At 40.0% G+C, this 23,278-nt stretch overlaps 1 protein-coding gene across 3 annotated transcripts in view; it reads left to right on the top strand.

The window, feature by feature from the left end:
- The window catches only part of LOC138762200 (endoplasmic reticulum junction formation protein lunapark-like), a 122,417-nt gene extending 99,478 nt beyond the window's left edge, over positions 1–22,939 (top strand). For all 3 annotated transcript variants that reach the window (XM_069935797.1, XM_069935798.1, XM_069935795.1), the window contains 4 exons: positions 1,293–1,398; positions 2,451–2,521; positions 16,878–17,033; positions 21,701–22,939. In XM_069935797.1, the coding sequence (XP_069791898.1) occupies positions 1,293–1,398; positions 2,451–2,521; positions 16,878–17,033; positions 21,701–21,897 (530 nt within the window). In that variant the 3' untranslated portion in view covers positions 21,898–22,939. The remainder of the gene's footprint in view (positions 1–1,292; positions 1,399–2,450; positions 2,522–16,877; positions 17,034–21,700) is intronic.
- The last annotated feature ends 339 nt before the right edge of the window (positions 22,940–23,278 follow it).

The following is a 23,278-nucleotide window of genomic DNA, read 5'->3' as shown; positions in this document are numbered from 1 at the left end:
AGTACTCAAGTTGCTAAATTGTGCATCCTGGCAAACCTGGCAAAAGCTGCAGCAACAGTAAACATGTTTGTATTTATACATATCCCTACAAATATACAGTAAAACCTTCATTACCTGATAGCTACGGGGATAGTGGAAGCCAGAAATGCATGTTTTAAAAAAAATCTGGTCGACTGAGACTCGCCAAACTCATACGCCTGCATTAAGAATACACTATTTAAAAGACAAAAGAGTGCAAAATGTAAAGTATTTTGAAAAAATATCAGTATGTAGTCTTTAATGATGTAAAGTTCACTTTAATCAGATAATTCCTGTAATTTAAAACTTTAAATTCAAACCCTAGACGTTGGCGCTGTAACAGTGTTGCGCTAGCCGCTAAGCTGACCATGTCACTGTCATAATTAAATCCCTCTGCCAATTTTATATATAAAGCCTTAGTATACCTAATACTAATAAAGATTCTTACTAGGCAGTTTCCCCAGTGGTGAATGGCATTGGCCAGCTCTTCATCTTGGGTGTTGCCATTTCATTCCAATGCAACTTTATTGATACTTTATTCAAGCAGCTGCTGTGGGTGGGGCATGACCAGGACACTCTGTTGGCTGAATGTTTGCTCCTATCTTCACCAAGGCAACCCAACTCACTTCCATGCAAGTGTTCCAGTCAGGCCCTCAGTGCACCTTCCTTGCACTGATAGCCCAACACTCAAGTGTCTCTGTCAGGCCTTTGGCGCATCTTCCTCAAGCTAACATCCCGACTCACCTCCACGCAAGTGATGACAGTGAAAAGAATGTGCATGCATTGAAGGGCATTGCTAGTTCAGTGGGGCAAACCTGCATGTATCCAACAAAGTCTCAGCACTCTCCTGCAGGGCCTAACTGCCCAGTCTTTATTTGAATCTATTTATTTATTTATGCCGGTTAATTAAATTTGGATAATAGGGATTGTACGGTCTATAGGAACATTAAGGTGATCTGTTTAGTTGTCATATGCTTTGTACAATGTACATATGCACCAAAATTCTTTCTTGCTGCAGCCAAACAGGTTTTTGTAGGTGGTTGACTGTTTTATTGGTATGCAAGTTTTCTGAATTTCAAGGTAACAAATATAATTTTAGAAGTTTATTTAAATGTATGGTCACAAGTAAGTAAAATATGGAATTGCTGTAGATTTATTTCATTCCCTAAGCCAAGGAGTTAGGACAATGGAATTTACATTTTTAATCTTTTTGTTAAAATGTCAAAGCATCTTTCAGCACCCACATTTGTCATCTTTTTGTTTCTTTACTGTAGGACTCCATCCTCCAGGTCCTCCCCTTGCAAGATCAATTCTCCCTCGAGAACGTGGAACAGTTGATAGAATCATTGAATATTTGGTTGGTGATGGCCCACAGAACAGGTGAATTTCAAGAATTATTTGAATATCTGGGGAATTGGTAACTGTTGAGGTTACAGCACATAAATTAAGAGACTAATATTACTCTAAAGACAACGCTGAAGAAACTCTGCAGGTCAAATAGCGTACTTTATCTTGGCGCCTCACAGTTTGGCGGGCAGCAACCTCCTTTGAAGAAGACCGCAGAGCCCACCTCACTGACAAAAGGCAAAGGAGGAAAAACCCAACACCCAACCCCAACCAACCAATTTTCCCCTGCAACCGCTGCAACCGTGTCTGCCTGTCCCGCATCGGACTTGTCAGCCACAAACGAGCCTGCAGCTGACGTGGACTTTTTACCCCCTCCATAAATCTTCGTCTGCGAAACCAAGCCAAAGAAGAAGATAGCATAATGAGGCGCTCCCGTACCGACACGTCTGTCCTTTGGCTTGTGCACTGCCAAACCAGGGCCACCCATAAATTGGAGGAGCAACACCTAATATTCCATCTGGGCACACTCTAACTGGATGGCATCAGCATCGACCTCCACTTTTTGCTGGACCACTCCCCATTCTCCTTCTCTTCCCTATCCCTTTGTCTCCTTTCATTCAGCCCTGCAACCCTCTCATTTTCCTCTCCATTCACAGTTATTCCTCCTCTCCCTGTTTCCTTATGCCCTCCTTCCATATCCACCTCCCCTGGCCCTCACCCCCCCCCCCCCCCCCACATTTTAGTCAGGAGCCTGCCTACATTTTGCTCGTACCTTGAAGGGCTCAAGCTCAAAAAGTTGGTTATGTATATTTGCTATATAAAGTACACTGTTCGACCTGCTGACTTTCTCCAGCATTTTTTTTTACTCAATCACTACATCTGAAGACTTTCCTATTTCACTCTCTGATTCTGAATTCTGCTACGCCTGCAGGAGAAAGGAATCATGTCATGTATGTACTTTGACAATAAATCTGAAATCTGATTTCAATTTAACTTGGGTTATCTAGAATTTTTTAAGGGTAATTGCATGTCTGAACTATAATTTTGCTGTTTCGAGTCTTAAGTTTTACTTTTTATTTTCGCAGATATGCACTCATTTGTCAGCAGTGTTTTTCTCATAATGGAATGGCCTTGAAAGAAGAATTTGAATATGTTGGTAAGAAGCAATGCAATTAAACTGCACATGTTCGAACTCAGATGAAGTAGGAAGAATGAAAATATCCTTTAGCAAAATCTTTCATTAAGATATCCTATAAAAACTTTAACTCGTGCTTAACATTCAATAGCATTATGCGATGACACTCCATCAATATCATGGGACCAGAATCTTCATTTGAGCAGCTACAGAAATATCAGAAGTTGATATTCTGCAGTTACTCTCTTTGACTCTTGAGCCTGGTGATTTAGCAAGGTTTGAGTTGGAAGTGTGACCTGGATGAATGCATTTTCAACAGTGCACAAGAAGCATCACTCCAACCATCGATCATGTTAAACATTCACCATTGAATCGATACACTTGGAAGAAGTGAGTAAAGTCTTGACTGCAGCAATGACGTTGGCTAAATGATCCATCTTTACTGTAAAATATGTCATTTTGTTTAAAGCAGATTGAGGAAAGATGATTTTTAATTTTTTAAAAATGTTAATGGAAGTCCTAAACTGATTTTGTGGAAATCCATTAAAAGTAAACAGTGGTGCTTTGTGTGAATAGATGTGCTACCTTAAAATGTTTGTTTTTCCATTAGTTTACTATTTTAATGAGCACAAAAGTGATTCACTATTGTAAGGATCAAGAAATAACCAGTTAAATTTAACAACCATGTTCTGGAACGTGGCACATTACCACACTGTACAGGCCCTTCAGCCCATAATATTTTACTTACTTGCTCAACAAACCTTCTCTACTTCACATCCATATCCCTCTTTTGCATCCATGTGCCTGTCTAAAAATCCTTCAAATCTTCCTGTCGTACCAGCCTCTGCCATACTCACAAACTGTGTTTGTATCTTTAAAAAAAAACTCTGACTTCTCCCCTAAACTTTATTTTCCTTGCCATAAATAGATCTTCATTATTTCCTACTGTCGCCCCAGGAAAAAGATGCTGGCTGTCCTCCCCAACTGTGTCTCTCAGAATCTTGCAGACCTCTATTAAGTTCTCTCTCATTCTTCTTCACTCCAAAGAGAAAAACCCTAGCTTTGTAAATCTTACCTCGTATGACAGATTCTCCAGGCCACATCCCAATCTCCTCTGCATCCTTTTCAAAGATTCCACATCCTTCCTGCAGTGAGGTGACCAGAAGTGAACACAGTATTCCAGTGTGGTTTTAACCAGAGTTTTGTAGAGCTGTGCCATTACCTTGCAGCTCTTGAACTCAATTAATGAAGGCCAGCATATCATAATCCTTCTTAACTACATATCAACCTGTGTGGCAACTTTGAGAAATCTATGGACTTGGACTCCAAGGTTACTCTGTTCTTCTACACAAGAATTGTGTCTTTAAGTTCAATGTTCCAAAATGCATGACTTCATGCTTACCTGCGTCTGAATGGAACTCCATACCTGCCCTACTCTGCATCCTGTCTCTATCCTATTGTGACGTATGATAACCTTCAACTCTATCCACCTCTATTATTTGTGTAATCTGCAAACTTACAGGACCATCCAATTTGTCCAGGTAATTTATAAAAATGTTGTTCTAATGACCAGATAGGATTAATCAATAATTCTCTCTTTGGCATTGGTTATACTGCCATTAATTGTCCTTGAGGTCATAAAGAAGTTGTATGTGAACCAGGTTGTGTTTTTTTTTTGTTGCAGCAGTCCAATAATTTTAATGCAACTGAGATTTTCTTGTCTATTTAAATTACTTAAATTTAATCTTGGTTGAATGAGAACTTGTGTCTCTGGATTATTAATTTGGAGCTCTGACTGAAAATGCCGCCTTTCAGTTCATATTTGAGTTTCAGTGAGGACTTTCAGTGAGGACCTGATAGCTTGGTGGTTAGAGCATTGGTCTTGTAAACTAGAGGTCGTGAGTTTGTTCCTCGCTGGGGCCTCATTTCTGTGAGGGACACTGGACAAAGTGGTGACTCTCAGTTTTCCTTATGATAGACCAAGTTAAAGAATTTCATGCATGTTACCTTCTAAACGTAGTATTGCGATCCAATAATGGAACCTTTACTATTGCAGAGTATTGAAACATGGAACCTTTGTTACCTGGCCTGATAATAACCTTTATCCACTACATTTCTAGCACTACATTTTTCTCTGCCTCATCCAATGCCATTGAGACTAGTTGTTCAGCTCATTCCCTCACTCTCATATAAAGTAATGCAGGAGGTGATCCATGGATTTTCTTTGGGACTCAACTAGTCATCCTGAAGGTTGCATATTGTTAGGTCTGCTTTGTTCAAGAATGAGTGAGTCAAACACCAGACTGAGTCGAAATCAAGGTTCTTTGTTCTTTATTGCCGGATTGTAACACTTGCAACTAACAGTGTTAGTTGGAGAAGGCGCATTCTGCCGTTATCAGCAAGTGGTGTTTTTTTTTATACCTCAGGATACGTACTTAGTAAATTATCATACCATTACATTGTCCAATGAATAAACTGTTGCTATCCTTCTCTGTTAGTCTGCTGCACATCATTCTTGTTAGTGCAAAGCTTATCTTGAGTGTACAAGGTCACATCTGCATTCTGTTACTCCTTAGTACTGGGTGACTCCTTCTCCGGTCCCATCTCATGATGTTTTTACCTTACAATATTAAATCACTTGCACTTTAATTCTTTAAATAAGATTGCACAAAAGGGTAGCATAACAAAACTGATTCTAAAATGCACCAAATAATTTAAATTTTTACACATTTTTAAATTGAACAGGGATTTTTAAAAAAATGGGTAAATATTCCCATGAAAGATCTCTAATTAATGTGCCATCTTTCTCCAAATCTCAGTCCATTTCTATAATATTCCAATATTATGCACCCAAAATGCATGAATGTTGGGTAATGTATAGATAATTAAACCAAAAAAATTGTTCTAAATATTCTATTTCTTTGTAAATTTGTTACAGCTTTCATATAAAATGTCTGCGGTATTTTTAGATAAAATCAAGCAAGTATGAAAGAGCCATTTTAACCATTTACATGGTTTTGATGAACTGACAGATTAGTATTCAAACTTGAGTTCAGATCAAACCTGACTTATGTTGTTTTTGATATTTTTTAGACACAGCACGGTAACAGTCCCTTACGGCCCATGCCATCTAATGATACCCAACTGACCTTCATCCTCCGGTGCATTTTTGAACGGTGGGAGGAAACCAGATTCCGCCCCCCCCACCAGGGGAAATCCACACAGACACGGGGAAGAGCGTACAGTCTCCTTAGAGGTAGCGCGGGTTTAGAACTCTGGTCCCGATTGCTGGTTCTGTAACAGCATAGTGTGCTGCCACAAATGAATTTAATATTTTTTAATCTAACTTAAAATGATGTTAAACTATATTTTAACATGGCCATTTTACCCATAACCACAGTCATTGCATTTTCTGACATTAGTATGATTCGATTGTTTACTTGTCATTGTTCTGTAATCTTGCAGAAGTGAGTAACTTGAATATGCCATTACTTAGACAAAGCTTTTAAAGTTCTTCCATGGTCAATGGAGCATTATTGGAGACCATAACCATATAGCTTGATCATTTTAACTCTTAAATCAGGCTTATTCTTTTTTATAAATTTTTTATTTTTCACACTATGAACCATATTAACCAAAATACACACAAACATTTCCATCTTGAATATACAGTGTCATTTTCTCCCCTTTTTTCCCCCTCCCTTCCCTCCCTCCTTCCCACCCCCCTCCCTACCCACCAAACGTTCAACATATACAATACAATAAACCCATTAAACAATGTCACCACACAATGAAAATAAACAAGAAAATCTACTTTTACACACTGGATCAAGTCATTTTGATTTCTTATCATTTTAGGGGGTGGAGGTCCGAGGCAAGCCCTCTCTGTTGTGTTCCATGTACGGTTCCCAAATTTGTTCAAATAATGTGACTTTATTTTTTAAATTATATGTTATTTTTTCCAATGGAATAGATTTATTCATTTGCTGTACTCTCAGGCTCTCTTCTGATTTCCAGGTTCACAGTTTTTCCAAGATTTTTAGGATGGTATGGGGGGGGGTGGAAGGAAGCCATTTTGACAGCATAAGCGGATAAGCAGTGTACAACTGAGAAGAGCTTAGATATTACTAGCCAGAGAAAATACATTAGTTCAAAATTTGGGTACTTCAAATTAAACTTGCTCTCTTCCATTTGGTGAATGGATTTCTTGTACTTACTGCGCAGATTTTTTTTAGCATTTTGCAAGATGTTGTTCTTATGCAGCTGATAATTTGAACGCTTTCATTGGAAACACCTTTTTTTCTCTGGGATCTAATTTTGAGAAAACACATGAGATTCCATTGCACATCTCTAAAGCTAATACATTTTGACAATTATTTTTGAATGAAGTCAGTGAGAAAGAACATTGCAAAAGAAGATTAAGATCCATAATTGTCCAAATGAAGTATTCTTCCAAGCTCCAGGGAGTAAAGTCTTAGCTCCCTTTGTGGCCTTCTCTACATAAGGTTCACTGAGCACCTTTGCTCTGTCTGCATCAGTGACGGGGACCTCTCAGTGGCCTACCATTTCAAATTGGAGGAACATCACCTGGGCACTCTCCAACCGGATGGCATTAACATCAACTTTTCCAATTTCTGCTAAACTACTCTCTATTCACTTCCCCTTGTTTTCTTTCCCTCAGCTCTCCATCCCCTTCCTTCTCTATTCATCTAGCCATCCCTCCTCTCCCTGCTTGGTGCTGTACCCCCCCCTCCCTTCTCCAACTATTATCTCCTGCCTTTGGGACCATGCTCCTCCCCAACCCTCCCCCTTCCCTTTTGTTCGGAAGCCTGCCGACATTTTTCTATACCTTGATGAAAGGCTCAAGCCTGAAGTGTTGGTTATGTATCTTTATTTTTGCTATATAAAGTATACTGTTTGACCTGCTGAATTTCTCCATCATTGTGTTTTTAATTTGTTTATTAACAAGTCCTAACCTGTTTAACCTTCCCCTGAAACCTGGTTCTTCAACTTCAGGAAACATCTTTGTAAAATCTCCTCTGCATTTGTTCAATCTTATTGATATCTTTTATTGTAGTTAGGTGACCAAAAATGAATGCAATGATCCAAATTAGGCCTCATCAAATGTCTTGTATAACTTCAGTATAACATCCTAACTCCTGTACTCAATTGTTTGATTTAAGAAGGTCAATGTGCCAAAAGCTCTCTTTACACTCCTGTCTACCTTTGAGGCCACTATTAGGGAATTGTGTATTTGTAGTCCCAGATCTCTCTGTTCATATCTCAGTGCCCTTCTATTCACAAAACCATCATTGGGCCTTCCAAAGTGAAAGACCTGACATTGCATTAAATTCCATCTCTCATTTTGCATCCCATTTTTCCAGCTGGACCAGATTTCTCTGCAACCTTTTTTTTAAACCCCTCCCATCTTTCCTCCCCAAGCTTTGAAAGCCTTCCTTGCTCTACACTGAACCTCCAATTGTTGTCCTCTGCAAATTTGCTAATCTAATGACCATATTTTCATCCATATCATTGATATAGATGACAAACAACAATGGACCCAGCACTGATGCTTGAGGTATACCACTGGTTACAGGCCTCTAATCAGAGAGGCAGTCATCCACTACCACTGTCTGGCATCTTCCATAATGCCAATGTCTCACCCTACTGAGTGATTGAACCTACCTAACTAACTTCTCATGCGGGACCTTCTTAAAGGCCTTACTAAAGTCAACATAGACGATATCCATAGCCTTTCATCAACTTTCTGGTAACCTCAAAAATCTATAAGGTTAGTCAATCATGGATTACCATGCACAAGGCCACATTGACTATCCCTAATCAGTTCCTGTCTTTCTAAATGCTTTGTATAGCAAATCTCTTGGAATAAAGTATGAACATGAGCTAAATACAATATCATTTTATTGATCAGATTATTTTTAACTCGTGGATTTTTCCCAAGATTGCTTTATATTTAGCACATAACATTCATTGGCCATAACTGCCCATTGTCCATTAAAGCATTATTTGTTTCTTCTGGAAAAGTGCAAAGTAGAAATAAATGAAATAATTGATTGGATATCTTTGTGTGATATCCCCCACCCTGCCTGATCCCATTATAATTGGGCAATATCCATTGGGTGAATAAATTGTTCTCCGGGTGTTTTCTGCAGATGGTCAATCTGAAATGTGCACTATAGGGAAATATGTTTTCCATGCTTGTATTTCTCAATGTGACTCCTGTATAGCCTCCATTGTTCTAACCCCTTTGTAAACTGGCAGATTTTTGACTAATCTCAGTTATGTTATCCTGCTTGTCCTCTGCTTGTTATATTGGTTGGTGGTTAAAGAGCAATTTAATTTTTAATTTAATTTTTTTTACTGCTTTGCCTTTCTCCATCTTTGTATTCTTTTCCTGACCTGCAATGTCTTGCCCCTTTATTTTCTCCCTTCTCCTATACCCCTAATAATTTCATTGCTTAATTATTCATATCATCAATTGCCAAGACTAAAATTATACCTTTAAACTTATTAACTCCTGAGAATCAGAATTTGTTGTGTACAAGTCATGAAATTCTTGGCAATAAATTCTTATTCTTTAATGATTCTTTAATCATTAAATAAGATTTTGAATATCTGTCCTAATGTCTCTTTAATGGGCTCAGTTTTGTTTGATATTGATTGTGTGAAACACTGATGTATTGCTGTGATAAAGGCACTGTAAATATGTTGTAGTTCGCTTGGTATTTATGAACTATGCCTTTTAACTTTGTAATGCTAAAGCCCACCTGTTACAATAGCTTCAAATCATGTTTGCAATTCCTGCAATGCTGTTTCTTTTAAATTAAAGCAGTGCAGCCTTGATTCCACAGTTTACATAATCTGTAAAGGTACAGTTAATGGTAGGGAGTAGATAATGTCTTGATTAAAATTTAAAAGTTTGAATATTGTAAGGAAAAGGTGAAGGGTCTAAAGCAGGGGTGTCAAACTCAAATTCACGGAGGGCCAAAATTAAAAACTTGGACTATGTCGAGGCCGAACTAAATATTTATTGAAAATTTTCAACAACATCTGCATGTTTTCTCTTCTTTCAACATATGTAATGTTAAACTTTAGGATATAACTTTAGGAGGATAATGTTACAGGTCAGGAGTAGGTAGCTCAAGTTCACCCTTTGCTTGACCTGAGGGAAACCTATTTGGTCCCTGTGGAGATGTAGTCAGCATTCACAGGCTGTGTCCATTTTGGCCTGCATCAGGACTCAGCATTTCCTGCTCACTCCTCAGGCTCTAGGCCTCTATTCACCCTCGACCCACCATCCCTCTACCTGACCAGTCCTTTACCCAACCTCTACTCACCCCTCACTCCACTCGCTCTGCCTCTACCCACCCCATCCTATACACGCCCCTCTATTGCCTCTCCCCTCAACCTGTTCATCCCTTTACCCGTCTCTCACCCTCTAATCACCCCTCCCCTACTCACCCTGCCCCTCCCCTTTTACCTCTTCCCTATCCACACTTCCTTCTACTCATCCCTCCCTCTAACTGCCCCTCACACCACCATAACTTCCCCTGCCCATTACTCCTCACCTACACCCTCTGCCCACTCCTGCTTACCCACCCACTCAGGCCCAGCGCGCTGCCGATCAGCCTTTGCGGACAGCCACCATCTCTCTCTTCACGTGCAGGGCCGAACCAGCCGTCCCTGGGGTCTGTGCGGGTGCAAGCGCTGAAGGCCATGGCGACCGGGAGAAGTGCGCTTGCGCTGTGGAAGGGCTGTCCGGTGCCAGTCGCGCGGGGCTCGCGCTGCCTGGGGGCCGTGCGCAGCCTGGCATGCCCGTCGCGCCGACGGGAAATCACAGGCACTCGCCCATCCGCCGCACCGCTCGACAGGTGGGAGAAGTGACTGGTTGCGCGGGGAGCCTTCCAACCGGCTTGCCGGCTGATGACATCGACAGACTTCTCGTGTTACAATTTCTCATGTTACAATGGGGAAGGATGTGCAATGAAGGGGGAGGATGGTGGGGGTGACATTACCAAAAAACAGCATCGGCCGGCCACCTCTAATACATTTTTGAAATGATCTTGCGGGCCAAATATAATTATATCGCGGGCCAAATTTGGCCCACGGGCCAGAGTTTGACATGTGTGGTCTAGAGTAAATAAGAATTTCAAGAAATGCTCACATTTGAGGTTTTTGAGTTGGAGGCTGGGTTTGTAGGTGGAATAGAATTCAAGCATGCACTGATAACAAGGAGCCAAGAAAGAAATCCATTGATGGAGGAAGCCCCATTTCTTTAACATTAGAGAAAGCAGTAATGGTATTGCAGAAACAGTAGCACTTAATTGTTTAAGAAAGCAGCTTTAAATTGTATATGTTGGGGCAAGGAAACTTGGATGCACATATCTTTAAAATTCTATCTCTGTGAAATGTTTCTTCCCTGGATACTCCTTTTGCAATGAATTGTGGGCATTTTTTTTTTTGAAGACACTAAAATTGTTGTAGTATGGACAATGTGAAAGATTACATTAGGATCTTGATCAACTGAGTTAGTGGGCCAAGGAATGGCAGATGGTGTTTGATTCCATTAAGTGCAAGGTGTGTTTTAATAAGTGAAACCAGAACAGGTCTTGTGCAGTAAATGCAGTGCTCTGGCGAGTGTTGTTGAACGGAGAGATCTAGGGCCACAGGTACATTGTTCCCTGAAAATGATAATACAGGTGGACAACATAATGAAAATGACATTTGGTGTATTTTCCTTAATTAGTCAGGGCGATGAGTACAGGAATGAAAAGTCAAGTTATAGCTGTAAGAAGTCTCACATTTGAAATAATGTGTGTAGATCTGTAATTTCATTAAGGATGCATTAAGCTGGAAAGGGAGCATAAAAGATTCACTTAGATGTTCCCAGGACTGGAGGGTGTGGTTTGTATGGAGATGCTGGATAGGCTAGTGTCATGATAATGAATATGTATGAGATGTACCGGAAGTCACGTGGTATGAGAGAGAGATAAGAACACAAGCAGGAGAACAAAGGAAACGGGAGAATAAAGCCACAGAGAAGTTTACCTGATAAGACTTGTGTTTAATGTTTTATTAACTTCACATTTCGGGCCACAAATGTGACATTGGCGATGAGGATGAAAGAAGCTTGAAGAAAATTAAAGACTAAACAAGATTACAGAGGATTACAGACAACTTCAAGGTGATAAGAATTTTCACTTTGACTCAGTACTTTTGGGGCTGGAATATTTCCTCATGGCTGGTGCAAACTGTGACTTTCTAACACATAGTGGAATTGCTCATTTTGACCCAACGGGTGATGCAAGCACTGTAAGTGTGAAGTGGAAGGCATGGCTGGAAGAATTTGAATCCTACGCCGACAGTCGTGGCCTATTTCTAGATACCGGTACAGTTGAACAAAAAGCGCAGAGAAGGGCGTTACTTCTTTTCACTGCAGGACCCTCAGTTAGGGAAACATTTAAGACACTTTTGAATACTGGAAGAAAGGATGAATACCGGAAAGCGGTAGATGCATTAAATGCACACTATGTAGTGACACCGAATGCTACATTTCAATGCCATTTGTTTCGGAGAACGAGACAAGAAGATGGCCAGACAATTGCTCAGTACGTGACGAGACTACGCCAGCTAGCTGTTGGATGCAATTACATGCCAGCTGATTTGGACAACCAATTATTGGATCAAGTCGTACAGCACTGCAGATCAGATAAACTCAGAAGACGTCTACTGGAAAGAGGGAGTGAGTTGGAACTCACTGATACTTTAGTCATTGCTGTTGCATTAGAGGCTGTTGAAGGGCAATTTCATACCATGACCCTGAAAGACAACTCAAGCCAGCAAATTAAGAGGCTCTCACATCGCCATAATCAGCCAAGATATACGTTGACACAGGATGTGGAGTGTTATCGATGTGGAAACTGAGGTCACTTTGGAAAAGACCCATATTGCCCGGCCAAAGGCAAAGTTTGCAGAAAGTGTGGAGGTAAGGACCACTTTGCAAAGAAGTGCAAAAGCAAGTCCAATGCAGACCAGAAGAGGAAGAGTACAACTTCCAAAGGCAAAGCCTGGGGGAAAGGAAAGTATCCTGGAAAGAAAGAGACCATTCGCCAGATAGACGGTGACAATGATGATACCCAGGAGGGACAGAGTTGTTACCAATTTACGTTGAATGAAGTGCATCATGAGAAGGTCCCAGTGATCATTGGTGGAGTGACAGTTCAGGTCATTGTAGACTTAGGCAGTGACAGTAATGTGATTGATCGACATTTATGGGAGAAGTTGAAAAGGAAAAAGATCATCTGTACCTCAAAGAAGTGTTCCAAGAAACTGTATCCATACACAGCAACCAAGCCATTGCAGACCATTGGATGTTTTACTGCAACTGTTGAAGCTGGAGATAAGTACACCGAAGCAGAGTTTATGGTCATAGAAGAGAGGGGAGAACCCCGCAGTCTTCCAAGGAGTAGGAAAGCTGAAAGGTCGACAATTGAAGCTAGCGGTAGATGAAACGGTCAAACACAAGGCACAGCCAATGCGCCGAACTCCGTTTGGACTTCGTGGGAAAGTCGAAGCCAAAATTAAAGAATTGATCGAACAAGACATTATTGAACCGGTGGAACATTCGACACAATGGGTCAGTCCCGTAGTGATTGTGCCCAAACCAAAGGGTGACATAAGACTATGTGTTGACATGAGAATGGCCAATGAAGCTATAATTAGAGAATGACACCCTATACCAACAGTGGAGGAAATACTTCAAGAACTAACTACCAGCAAGGTATTCTCAAAAATTGATCTGAAATGGGGCTATCATCAATTAGAGCTGGATCCAGGTTCCCGAGTTGTAACAACATTTGTGACTCACTGTGGATTGTATCGTTACAAGAGACTATCATTTGGAATTAATGCAGCTTCGAGATCTACCAGTATGAAATCCATCGAGTGACTCAAGGCATTCCGGGAGTTGCCAACATTTCTGACGACATCATAGTCCATGCACCAACGAAGGAAGAGCATGACAAACGGTTGAGGCGTGTATTATCTAGACTACAGGAGGCAGGCCTTACCGTGAATGGAAACAAGTGCCAGTTTGGTGTGTCAGAAATGGACTTCATGGGAGACAGACTTACAAGGAAAGGACTAAACCCTGCAGAGGCCAAGGTGAAAGCTATTGCAGAGGCACGTGCACCTCAGAACGCAACAGAGGTGAGGAGTTTCCTGGGATTGGTCAATTTTTGTGCAAAGTTCATTCCTAATTTCGCTACAGTGGCAGAACCACTAAGGAAACTAACCAAGAAAGGTGTACCTTTTCATTTTGGATCTGAGCAGAAGAATGCGTTCACAGCGCTGAAGCAAAGCCTGACAGATGCAAAAACTCTTGGATATTACGATCCGGCGGCATCAACCAAAGTCATAGCGGATGCCAGCCAGGTTGGTTTAGGAGCCGTGTTGGTCCAGATGCATGATGGAGGACCAAGAATCATTGCCTATGCCAGCAGATCGTTATCAGATATGGAAAGAAGATACTCTCAGACAGAGAAAGAAGCACTCGGACTTGTATGGGCCTGTGAGAGGTTCCATGAATATTTATACGGCATTGAATTTGAACTCATCACAGATCATAAGCCATTAGAGGTGATCTATGCACCTAGATCCAAACCATGTGCCAGAATAGAGAGATGGGTACTCAGACTACAACCCTACAAATATAAAGTAATCCACATAGCAGGGAAAGCAAACATTGCTGATCCGCTGTCCAGATTGGTGAAGGATGGAGGTCCACATTCCAAGTCAGAATTGGGAACAGAAACAGAGAGCTTTGTACGCTTCGTAGCTATTCAGGCGACACCGAAAGCTGTGACTACGAAGGAAGTCGAGAGAGAATCCGAACGTGATCCAGAACTCAGGGAAGTAAGAGAATGCATACAGAGTGGACAATGGGACAAGTGTACTCACAAGGCTTACATTCCCATTAAAGACGAACTTTGTTGCATCGGACAGTGTGTATTAAGAGGTTGCAGATTGGTGATACCGCAAAGATTGAGACCGAGAATCGTATCCTTAGCGCATGAAGGACACCTAGGTATTGTTGGTACCAAGCAAAACCTCAGGACCAAGGTATGGTGGCCAAGTTGTGATAAAGACGCAGAGAAATTTGTTAAAACTTGTCATGGATGTCAAATCACAAGTAGGAGTAATCCACCAGAACCGATCCGGAGTATGCAATTTCCGACAGGACCATGGATCGACGTAGCTGTTGATTTTCTTGGACCTTTACCGACGGGTGAATCAACTATGGTAGTGATAGATTACTACAGCAGATACTATGAGTACGTGGTGTTGAAGTCCACAACCACTGAAAAAACAATACAAGCATTAGCAGAGATATTCGCAAGATATGGATTACCTGTTACATTATACTCTGACAATGGTCCACAATTCATTTCAGAGACATTTACGGAATACATGAGGACCACAGGTATCCACCATCATAAAGTAACTCCAAAATGGCCGCAAGCCAATGGAGAAGTAGAGAGACAAAATCAATCCATTGAAAAACGATTGAGGATTACACACGCAGAAGGACAAAATTGGCGAGAAGCATTGCTATCTTATGTGGCTGTCTATCGAGCAACGCCTCATGCAACCACTGGAAAAAGTCCTGCAGAAGCATTTTTTGGGAGAAAAATCCGCACAAAAATGCCAGAAATAAAGGAAATCCGAGACGACCAGGAGATGAGGGACCACAATGCTGAAAAGAAAGGTGCAGCAAAGCTGTACACAGATTCGAAACGTGGAGCCAAGTACTCAGACATCATGCCAGGAGATAATGTTCTAGTGAGGCATGAAACTGGTGGTAAGCTAGACACACCTTATTACCATCAACCCTATACTGTCGTATCCAGAAGTGGCAGTATGGTGACTGTCAAGTCTCCGACTGGAGTCCTGTATAAGAGAAATGTATCAAGTGTAAAAAAGGTACCAGTCCAGAGATACATCGAGTGAAGAGGTTGAAAGGCCAATACGAGATGCTGAAACTGAGAGACCTGATGATGTTCCAGAGGCAGTTACCAGCACTCCTGATGAAGTGACTAGAGCGCCAGAAGCCGTGGCGAGCAGTATTTCCGACGCCGAGAGTGAACAACCGAGAAGCGACGACAATATCGCAGGCAGGCTGAAACGAAACCGGAAAGTGCCCAAACGATACGAAGACTTTGTGCCATAGTTTTGATAAGAACTTTGGGACAGTATTTTAATCTTATATCATAAAGTGCATGTATGAGTGCTGTAGGAAGTAAACTTTATGTAGTTGAGTTATAGTATTACCATTAGTTACGATGTTTGTAGGTTTCCGAGGGATATTGGTAAGTGAAGGTAAAGTTTATTTCTGATTAATGGAGGGATGTCATGATAATGAATATGTATGAGATGTACCGGAAGTCACGTGGTATGAGAGAGAGATAAGAGCACAAGCAGGAGAACAAAGGAAACCGGAGAATAAAAAGACACTAAGAAGTTTACCTGATAAGACTTGTGTTTAATGTTTTATTAACTTCACATTTCGGGCCACAAATATGACAGCTAGGACTTTTATTTTCCTGGTGCAGGAGGCTGAGGGGGTGACCTTGCAAAGGTGCACAAAATCATGAGGGATAGAGCCAAGGTGATCAGTAATTTTTTTCCTAGAAAGTATTTTATGGAAGGCATAAAGCTTATTACTGCCAAGAAAATTTAGGCACAGCTTTGCAAGAAACAAGGTTTACCCGTCTTCAGGGCTGTGTAATGCACTACTGTACTGAGTGCTGACTGGTCAACTTTTCAAATTTAATTTCCAAATAACATTAAAGAACCAAATGAGCATTAAATCACTACTTGTCACTTAGGGATTCTGAGGAGCCTGGCTTGGGAAAGTGATGAACCAATTTATACTGTATTTCATTTAAATGTTAAAGTCTATTCAACATCAAAGAACTCTGGCTTTCCCTGTTTATCTTCCTTCATCAGTCCTACACACTTTTCTGTCGTCCTTTTAAAAGAAGAATTAGTTTCAGCTGTGTATTAATGTTTTTGATCAAGCAGCAAGCATGTCTCTTGTACAGCAATTAAAAGCATAATCTTAAAACAGGGTGCCAAGGTATTCACCGTTTGTATTTCCCTGTCTGATACTAGTTCCATTATAGAGCTTTCTATAAAATACTGTGGTTATGTGATGTGACTAAACACTCAAACAAAATGCTAATAGACTTGGTGGATTTTTGTGGCTTAATTTGTATGATATTTCTGTCAGTTTAAAAAAAATGTTTACTATGAATCTGCTTTTAACTGCATAAAAGTTTTTTTTTCTCATCACCAGCATTTAGATGTGCATACTGTTTCTTTCTTAATCCGGCACGGAAAACAAGGCCTCAGGCTCCAAGACTTGCAGAATTCAATTTTGAAAGAAGAGCACATTTTGATTCCCCAGAGTCAGTTGGCTCTCCAGCTCTGGTACATGATCAAACTGATAATGGTGAGCACATTTCAACATATTTCAAAAATTGCAAATGGATTGCACTGAGCAACGAGCAATGTTTGAAAGCTGAGTAAAATTGCAATTTTAGACGTACAGTACCTTGTATACAAAATGCTTGCGACCAAACATTTTTCGGTTTATAGAACTAAACAGCTCATTGGCATCAGCAGAATGCCTGCATCAGCTGTTAAGCAAAAACAACAAACAACGGGAGGCTTTTTGACTGCTAAAATAACGCCACAAGTGGAAAATTCACATGAAATAGTGTTTAATACTTACCAAAAAAACTTGATCTCTGCTTACTAAAGAAGATGAATGCAGCACCAAACACTAGAAATTCTCCTCGATGGCTTTTTCAAATGCTTCCTCCAGTGTCAGTATTTCCTTCAGTGTCATCTGCCGCATTAACAATAGTTTTTGTCTTTTTCTGCCACCACTGGCCCCCGACTATGGTTCACACTCCTGCCTGTGAGCTTGAGATCCCAGAAGCAAAGATTTTGTTTTGTGCCATAGAGCTATATTGTCACCAAATTGGCACCCACAGAGCATCAGAGCCCCACACGGGAAAGTCAGATGGTGATTTAAAAAAAACTTTTGTGACGTTATGTCGACACTAAAAAAAATTATCTTCGGTTTTTGGAACTTCAGATATGGGATACTTGACCTGTAATCCTTTTGTGCTGTTCTCCAAATTTATTCTTAGTACTATTGTAAAATAAGTGTCTGCAATAAATTAATGTATATAACCTGACAGGCAATGATTCTGAAATAAAAACAGAAAATGCTGGAAAGGCTTGGGCAGCACTGTTGAGAAGAAAAACTAAAATTTTGTCAGAACTGAAAAAGTGAGAAAACAATCATGTTCCTCTTTCAGTTGTTATTCAGTTGAACTGTTAATTGCATTTTTTCTTGCCACACGTTGCCTGACTTGCAGTGTATTTCCAGCTTTTTCTGTTTTTATTTTCAGCATCTGCGTCTTTTGGGGGATTTTTCCATAGGAAAGACGCAAAGGGCCAAACAACTGCATTCTATGCCTTTCTGATTTTGTGCGCAATTTTGGTTTTCCCTATGTCGAAAATAAGCAGTTTTGAGAAATTGTCATCATGTATGCAGAAGACAAATTTGGCTGGGAAATAGCATGTAACTTTTCAATATTCGTTTGGTATGTAATAGTACAGAACATTCAATATTACATAGAATTGCAGAGACCACGTCACCATTAGTGTTGCTCAACACCCCTTGCTGTAAGAAAGAGAAGCAAAAGAGAGTTCCTTCAAAATCAGAGTGTCCATGGATTTGCTCCCATAGCTGCACAGACCCCTGTTCGATCATCGGCAACCTAAGGTCCAGATCCAAACCCCCAGCAGAATCGAGAAGACTTCAGCACCCAAGGCCTTTCGGGAGCCCTTCTTGCTCTTGAATCTTGGCTCTGATACCTGGGAACCATGAACCAATCTCTTGCAGCCAGTGCGGGTCCCCAGACAGCAAGTTGTCTGCGGTCTGTGTGGGTTCCTCAGCCACTGAGCCCCTCACTGTTTGCTACCATGGTAACCATCTTGTTGGGTAGTCTCTGCTCCTTCTCAATGACGGGTGTTCTCCCTGCTTCCTGGTATCCTGTACTGGTCCGCTGCTCCCCTGGAATCTGCCAACCCTTGTGGCCACTGCATGTTGAGTACAGTCCTCTATGATTTCAGGATTTTACTTGCAAACACCGTCAGCTCTTTCAACAGGCTTTATGAAGCTGATGTCATTAGGATTGAGCATTTGAACAGACCAGCCCTACATTTTTCACTTCAAAATACTTTTAGTATGGGACTTGATGGAAGTGTTGTGAACGAAGGCAATGAGGCACCTGAGATTTACGAAATAGTATTTTTGTCATTAGATTTAAAAATTGAGAAAGGGAGAGCCAAATCCATTAGGGAGAAAGATTGTATTGAAATAAGATGAAGAATATTCCTGATGGCTTACAAGCAATTAAGTACTTTTGGAATGGCAATATCATTGCAATATTGAAAGGAACACCAATTTTTGTTCACAGTAAATTCTTCTAAACTAAAGTGAATATTTGATTTCACATTTGATTTTAAATGTGGATTAAGGGACTGTGACTAGAATTCTTGGGGAAAATTAGCAATAGAATCTCTAGCATATCCCAAAGAGCCCAATTAAACATCTCAGAGTTGAGACCAAGGATGGTATGGCACTCTTTTTGTGTTGGACACATACTAAAACACTGTTTTCAAAATCCATGAACCTTCTGGAAACGAGGGCATCATCACAGATCCACGGAAGACATGAGTGAGGTTGTTTATCGCAATGTTCAGCTTGGACAAGTATGGAATCCAACTACAGCTTGTAGAGTATTTGGCTTAGCCAGAAATATTGACATTGGTCTTGCAAATCTGAGAGTAAAATTGTTTGTTCCATTGTTAAATAGCTAAAGTGATAAATTTTGTATGTTGAATTATGATATTCCCTGTGAGGGAAGTTACAGGTTATTTTTTCTGTTCATGTAGTTAAATCTTGCATCAGACGTTCTGCAAAACGATTCAAAGACGTTTCACCAGAAAGTGTAATGTTAGGTTTAAAAACTAAATAAATTCATATTCTAGAGGGGATGGCAGGGGAGGGGAGAAATAAATCAGTGCTGACTAAAATTATATGCTCGCTTTGGTAAGTTATCAAATAATCAATGAACTAAACTTGAGTTGATCAGAAAACACTAGAACTAAACAAGAAACAATGAGTAATGTCCAAAATTATGGAACCAAAGGTTTTTAAAAAAAAAAACTGAGGAACCACATAATTGATCAAACATGCTGATTTTTTTTGAAAAAAAATACCAATTTTTCCTCATTGTGTGTGTATGCAACTGAAATTTTGGCACCAAGTACAAGGGCAGTGCAGTCATGCTACAACTGTACAAAATGTTGATGAGATATTTGGGAGTATTGTGGAGTACTGGTCACCTAGCTATAGGAAAGATTATTAAGCTAGAAAGGTGCAGAAAAGATTCACAAAATATTACCAGGATGGGTGAGCTCGTTTTTTTTTTAAACAAAAAAAGCTGGATAGGCTGGAACTTTCCTCCCTGGAGTATAGAAAGCCAAGGAAGGAGCTTTTAGAGATTTATAAAATCATGAGAGCGTAGATAAGGAAAATGATCTTTATCCCAGGGTGGAGGAATCTAAAGCTTGAGAAAAAGGGTCTAAGGTGAGAATGAAAAGATTTAAAAGGGATGTGAGGGGCACTTTTTTTTAAAACACATAGGATGGTGGAATTGGTAGAGGTGGGTATAATTAGCATGTTTTAACAAAAATATTTACATGGATGCAAAAGTTTTAGTGATATGCTCTGAAAGCAAGCAAATAGGGGTGGTTTAGTAGATAACTTGATTGGCAAGGACAAGTGGGACCGAAGTGGGAATTGTCATTTGTCTTTTAATTTGCTTTGCACAGTTCCAGAGAGGCTGCCCTTGATGCAAATGCTTCTTTATTATTAGAAATTTCCTTTTGCATTTCATTGGGGATCCTGAACCTGTTGGAAATTTCTCCATATGCAGTCCAATTCCGATTATCTGAAATTGGATTCTCCATAATCCTCAGTTATCCAAAAAATTTTTCTGAGCCAAATCGACCGGGGATGTCGGGTTCCCGGTGGCAGTGGTAGTGCGCCAGCAATGCAAGCAGCAGGATCTCGGGACCCTGGTGCCAGCAGCTTGGGCCCTCAGGCAGGAGCGGGGCCCTCGTGCTCCTGGTACGATCAGGGCTTCAGTAGTGGCCAGCATTTCTTGGTGAGAATTAAACTATATTTTAATGCTTAAAAGGCCTTTCCTTGTTGTTTGTTGTTGTATAAACACTGTTACAAGTGGCTTGCTGTTGCTACTGGGCTGTTTTTTTTAAAAATGACTGGTCTTCCATAAAAACTATTTATCTGAAATGGGCCTGGTCCCGACCATTTCGGACAATCAGAGTTGCACTGTATTAGTTGCAAATCATCTTGTCTGAGAGAACAGGAAATGCATTATGGAAATCTATTTCTCATTCTTTTCACCATGCTCTGTCTATACTGCAATAACCAATGTAAACTAGCTCCTGGAAAGAAATTGCAAGAGGAGGAGCTTTATTGTGGTATTTTCAATTTTAGTCTTTAGAAGAAATAAATTGCTATATACTGTGATAAAAATCAAGCAAAACATCAAAGAAAACTAGATATAATGGTCAGAGAAGGGAATTTTTTTTGTGCGTTAAAAGCTATGAAGTAGACCTGAACTAATGTTGCTTAAAATATTACTTCTCCTGTGGAGCACTGATATTTTCACAAAGGCAAAGGAGTATGTTTATTGGCCACTTTTATAACTGTGCCTCCCATGGTTTCAACAAGAACCACAAATGCTATGGGAGAAAAGATTGCAAGGTTGGGATTACTTGAACAGAATTATTTGCATCATTCCACAAGTTTTATAAAATGTTAATTGTGCTTTATTTTGTCTATATCCTAAGAAGTAAACTTGAAAATATTTTGTCCATACTGGTAATACTTTTGCATCTCTCCTGTGATGAATGTTCAGCAATCCTACTTGTCTGTGACAAGAGAATTGCCAGTCCTTCAACAGTAATTTCTCATTTATTCCAACGGTTTAAATTATTTTTGTATTCTAGAGCCAAGTGAGAAAGCTGAAGGTCAAAGTGTTGCATCTCTTCATAATACTAGGCCAGATGAAAGTGGAAAAGAAGAATCTGCTCCTGTGGAGGGTCAGCTAAAATTTGACCAAGAGGAGCATGATGAACAACCAAAAGAAAATGAAATGGATATTGAAATGAGTAAGGATGAAGAATCTGCTATTAATACACAATAGTAAAGTTGCCTACAACTCAGCATGTAGCTAGAGCTTTAATATTTTACCCCTAATGTAACAATTGATTGTGACAGATTACCAATAACACATGGGTTAAACTGATTAGACAAAGTTTAACTAATTGTAACTCATAGTAATATAATAGTCTTTCTGAAGAAAAGATTTAGTAATCTTGATTGTATTTTTTTTGTACTAAGTCTAAATTACCTATAAGATTAAATAGCAAAGGTTGCATTATTGCTTGTCATGTCACAATGCCTTTTGGTTGCTGGATATTAATGTGTACAATGACCTGCAAAATGGAAGGATTGCAATCCAATCATAATTTAAAACTAGTTGACCCCTTTAATCCCATTACACAAGAGATACTTGGATTCATGTTATTTTTTTACTTTACAGACTATTTAAGGCTTTAAAATCTTGTACGCTCGAAGCTGAATTAGGTTGGTGTTTAACTGGAAATAAACTATGGTGTGTGTGCGCGCTATAAAACTTTATGTTCACTGTCAGCAAAAAAAGCCCATTTTTAAAATATTTTTAAGCATGATATGTGATAATGGGATTAGTTAGTCCTTTGTATATTTAATATTTAAAAGAAGTTCATTTGGATAATGTTCTTGGTCAGTCGAGATTAAATTCACATGCTGTTAAGGAGGTACAATGAAGATATTTTTATGAAGTTTACACAAAAGTTTATTGTATTACAGGGACCAATATGGTCCAGAGATACCCAGGTGTTTGGTGTAGCTGCAATTTTTTTGTTCATATACTGCCAATTTAGAAATGTGTGCGAATGTGCTTTAAATATTTGGAAAGCTAAATAAATTGTAATTATTGCATCAAGTGCTTTGTATGGAATACTGAAATACTGCTTTTTGCATGTGAAAAAATTGAGTTCTTTGCAAAAAGTAAGCTGCTGTCTCATTCATGTACTATGTCAATTCAGCCTGAAACAGAAATCAGTCATGTTGCTATATATTTCTCTTGATTTAAAAAAAAAACATAATGTTCTCCAAATCTGCCATTAAAGTTGATCACGTGAGTACATTTGTCTGAATGGCTACTGCTCGCACTTGCAATGTATATTTGCGGCCAACGGCTCCGCAATCAAGACTTATGGCGCCCGTAGAGTGCAGATATGCTGCTAGGGACGAGTAGACTGAGATTTTCAGCGAGTTTCCCACCATCCTGGAGCCACGCTTCGATGTTGCTTTTCCCTGACATGGAGTGTTTCACCACATCGCCACACAATGCCCCCGTGGCATGCCAGAGCTAGACGACTGCCACCACAAAAATTGAATCAGGCGAAGGAGGAATTCTCCAGGAATTGTGCATCATCTGGCAGTTGGACAGTGCAGGGGCGATGCCTCGACACGTGGTC

This window comes from Narcine bancroftii, chromosome 4, assembly GCF_036971445.1.
Source record: "Narcine bancroftii isolate sNarBan1 chromosome 4, sNarBan1.hap1, whole genome shotgun sequence".
NCBI classification, from domain to species: Eukaryota; Metazoa; Chordata; class Chondrichthyes; order Torpediniformes; family Narcinidae; genus Narcine; species Narcine bancroftii.
Note: the sequence above shows the minus strand (reverse complement) of the source record. Positions and strands in the feature narration are given on the sequence as shown.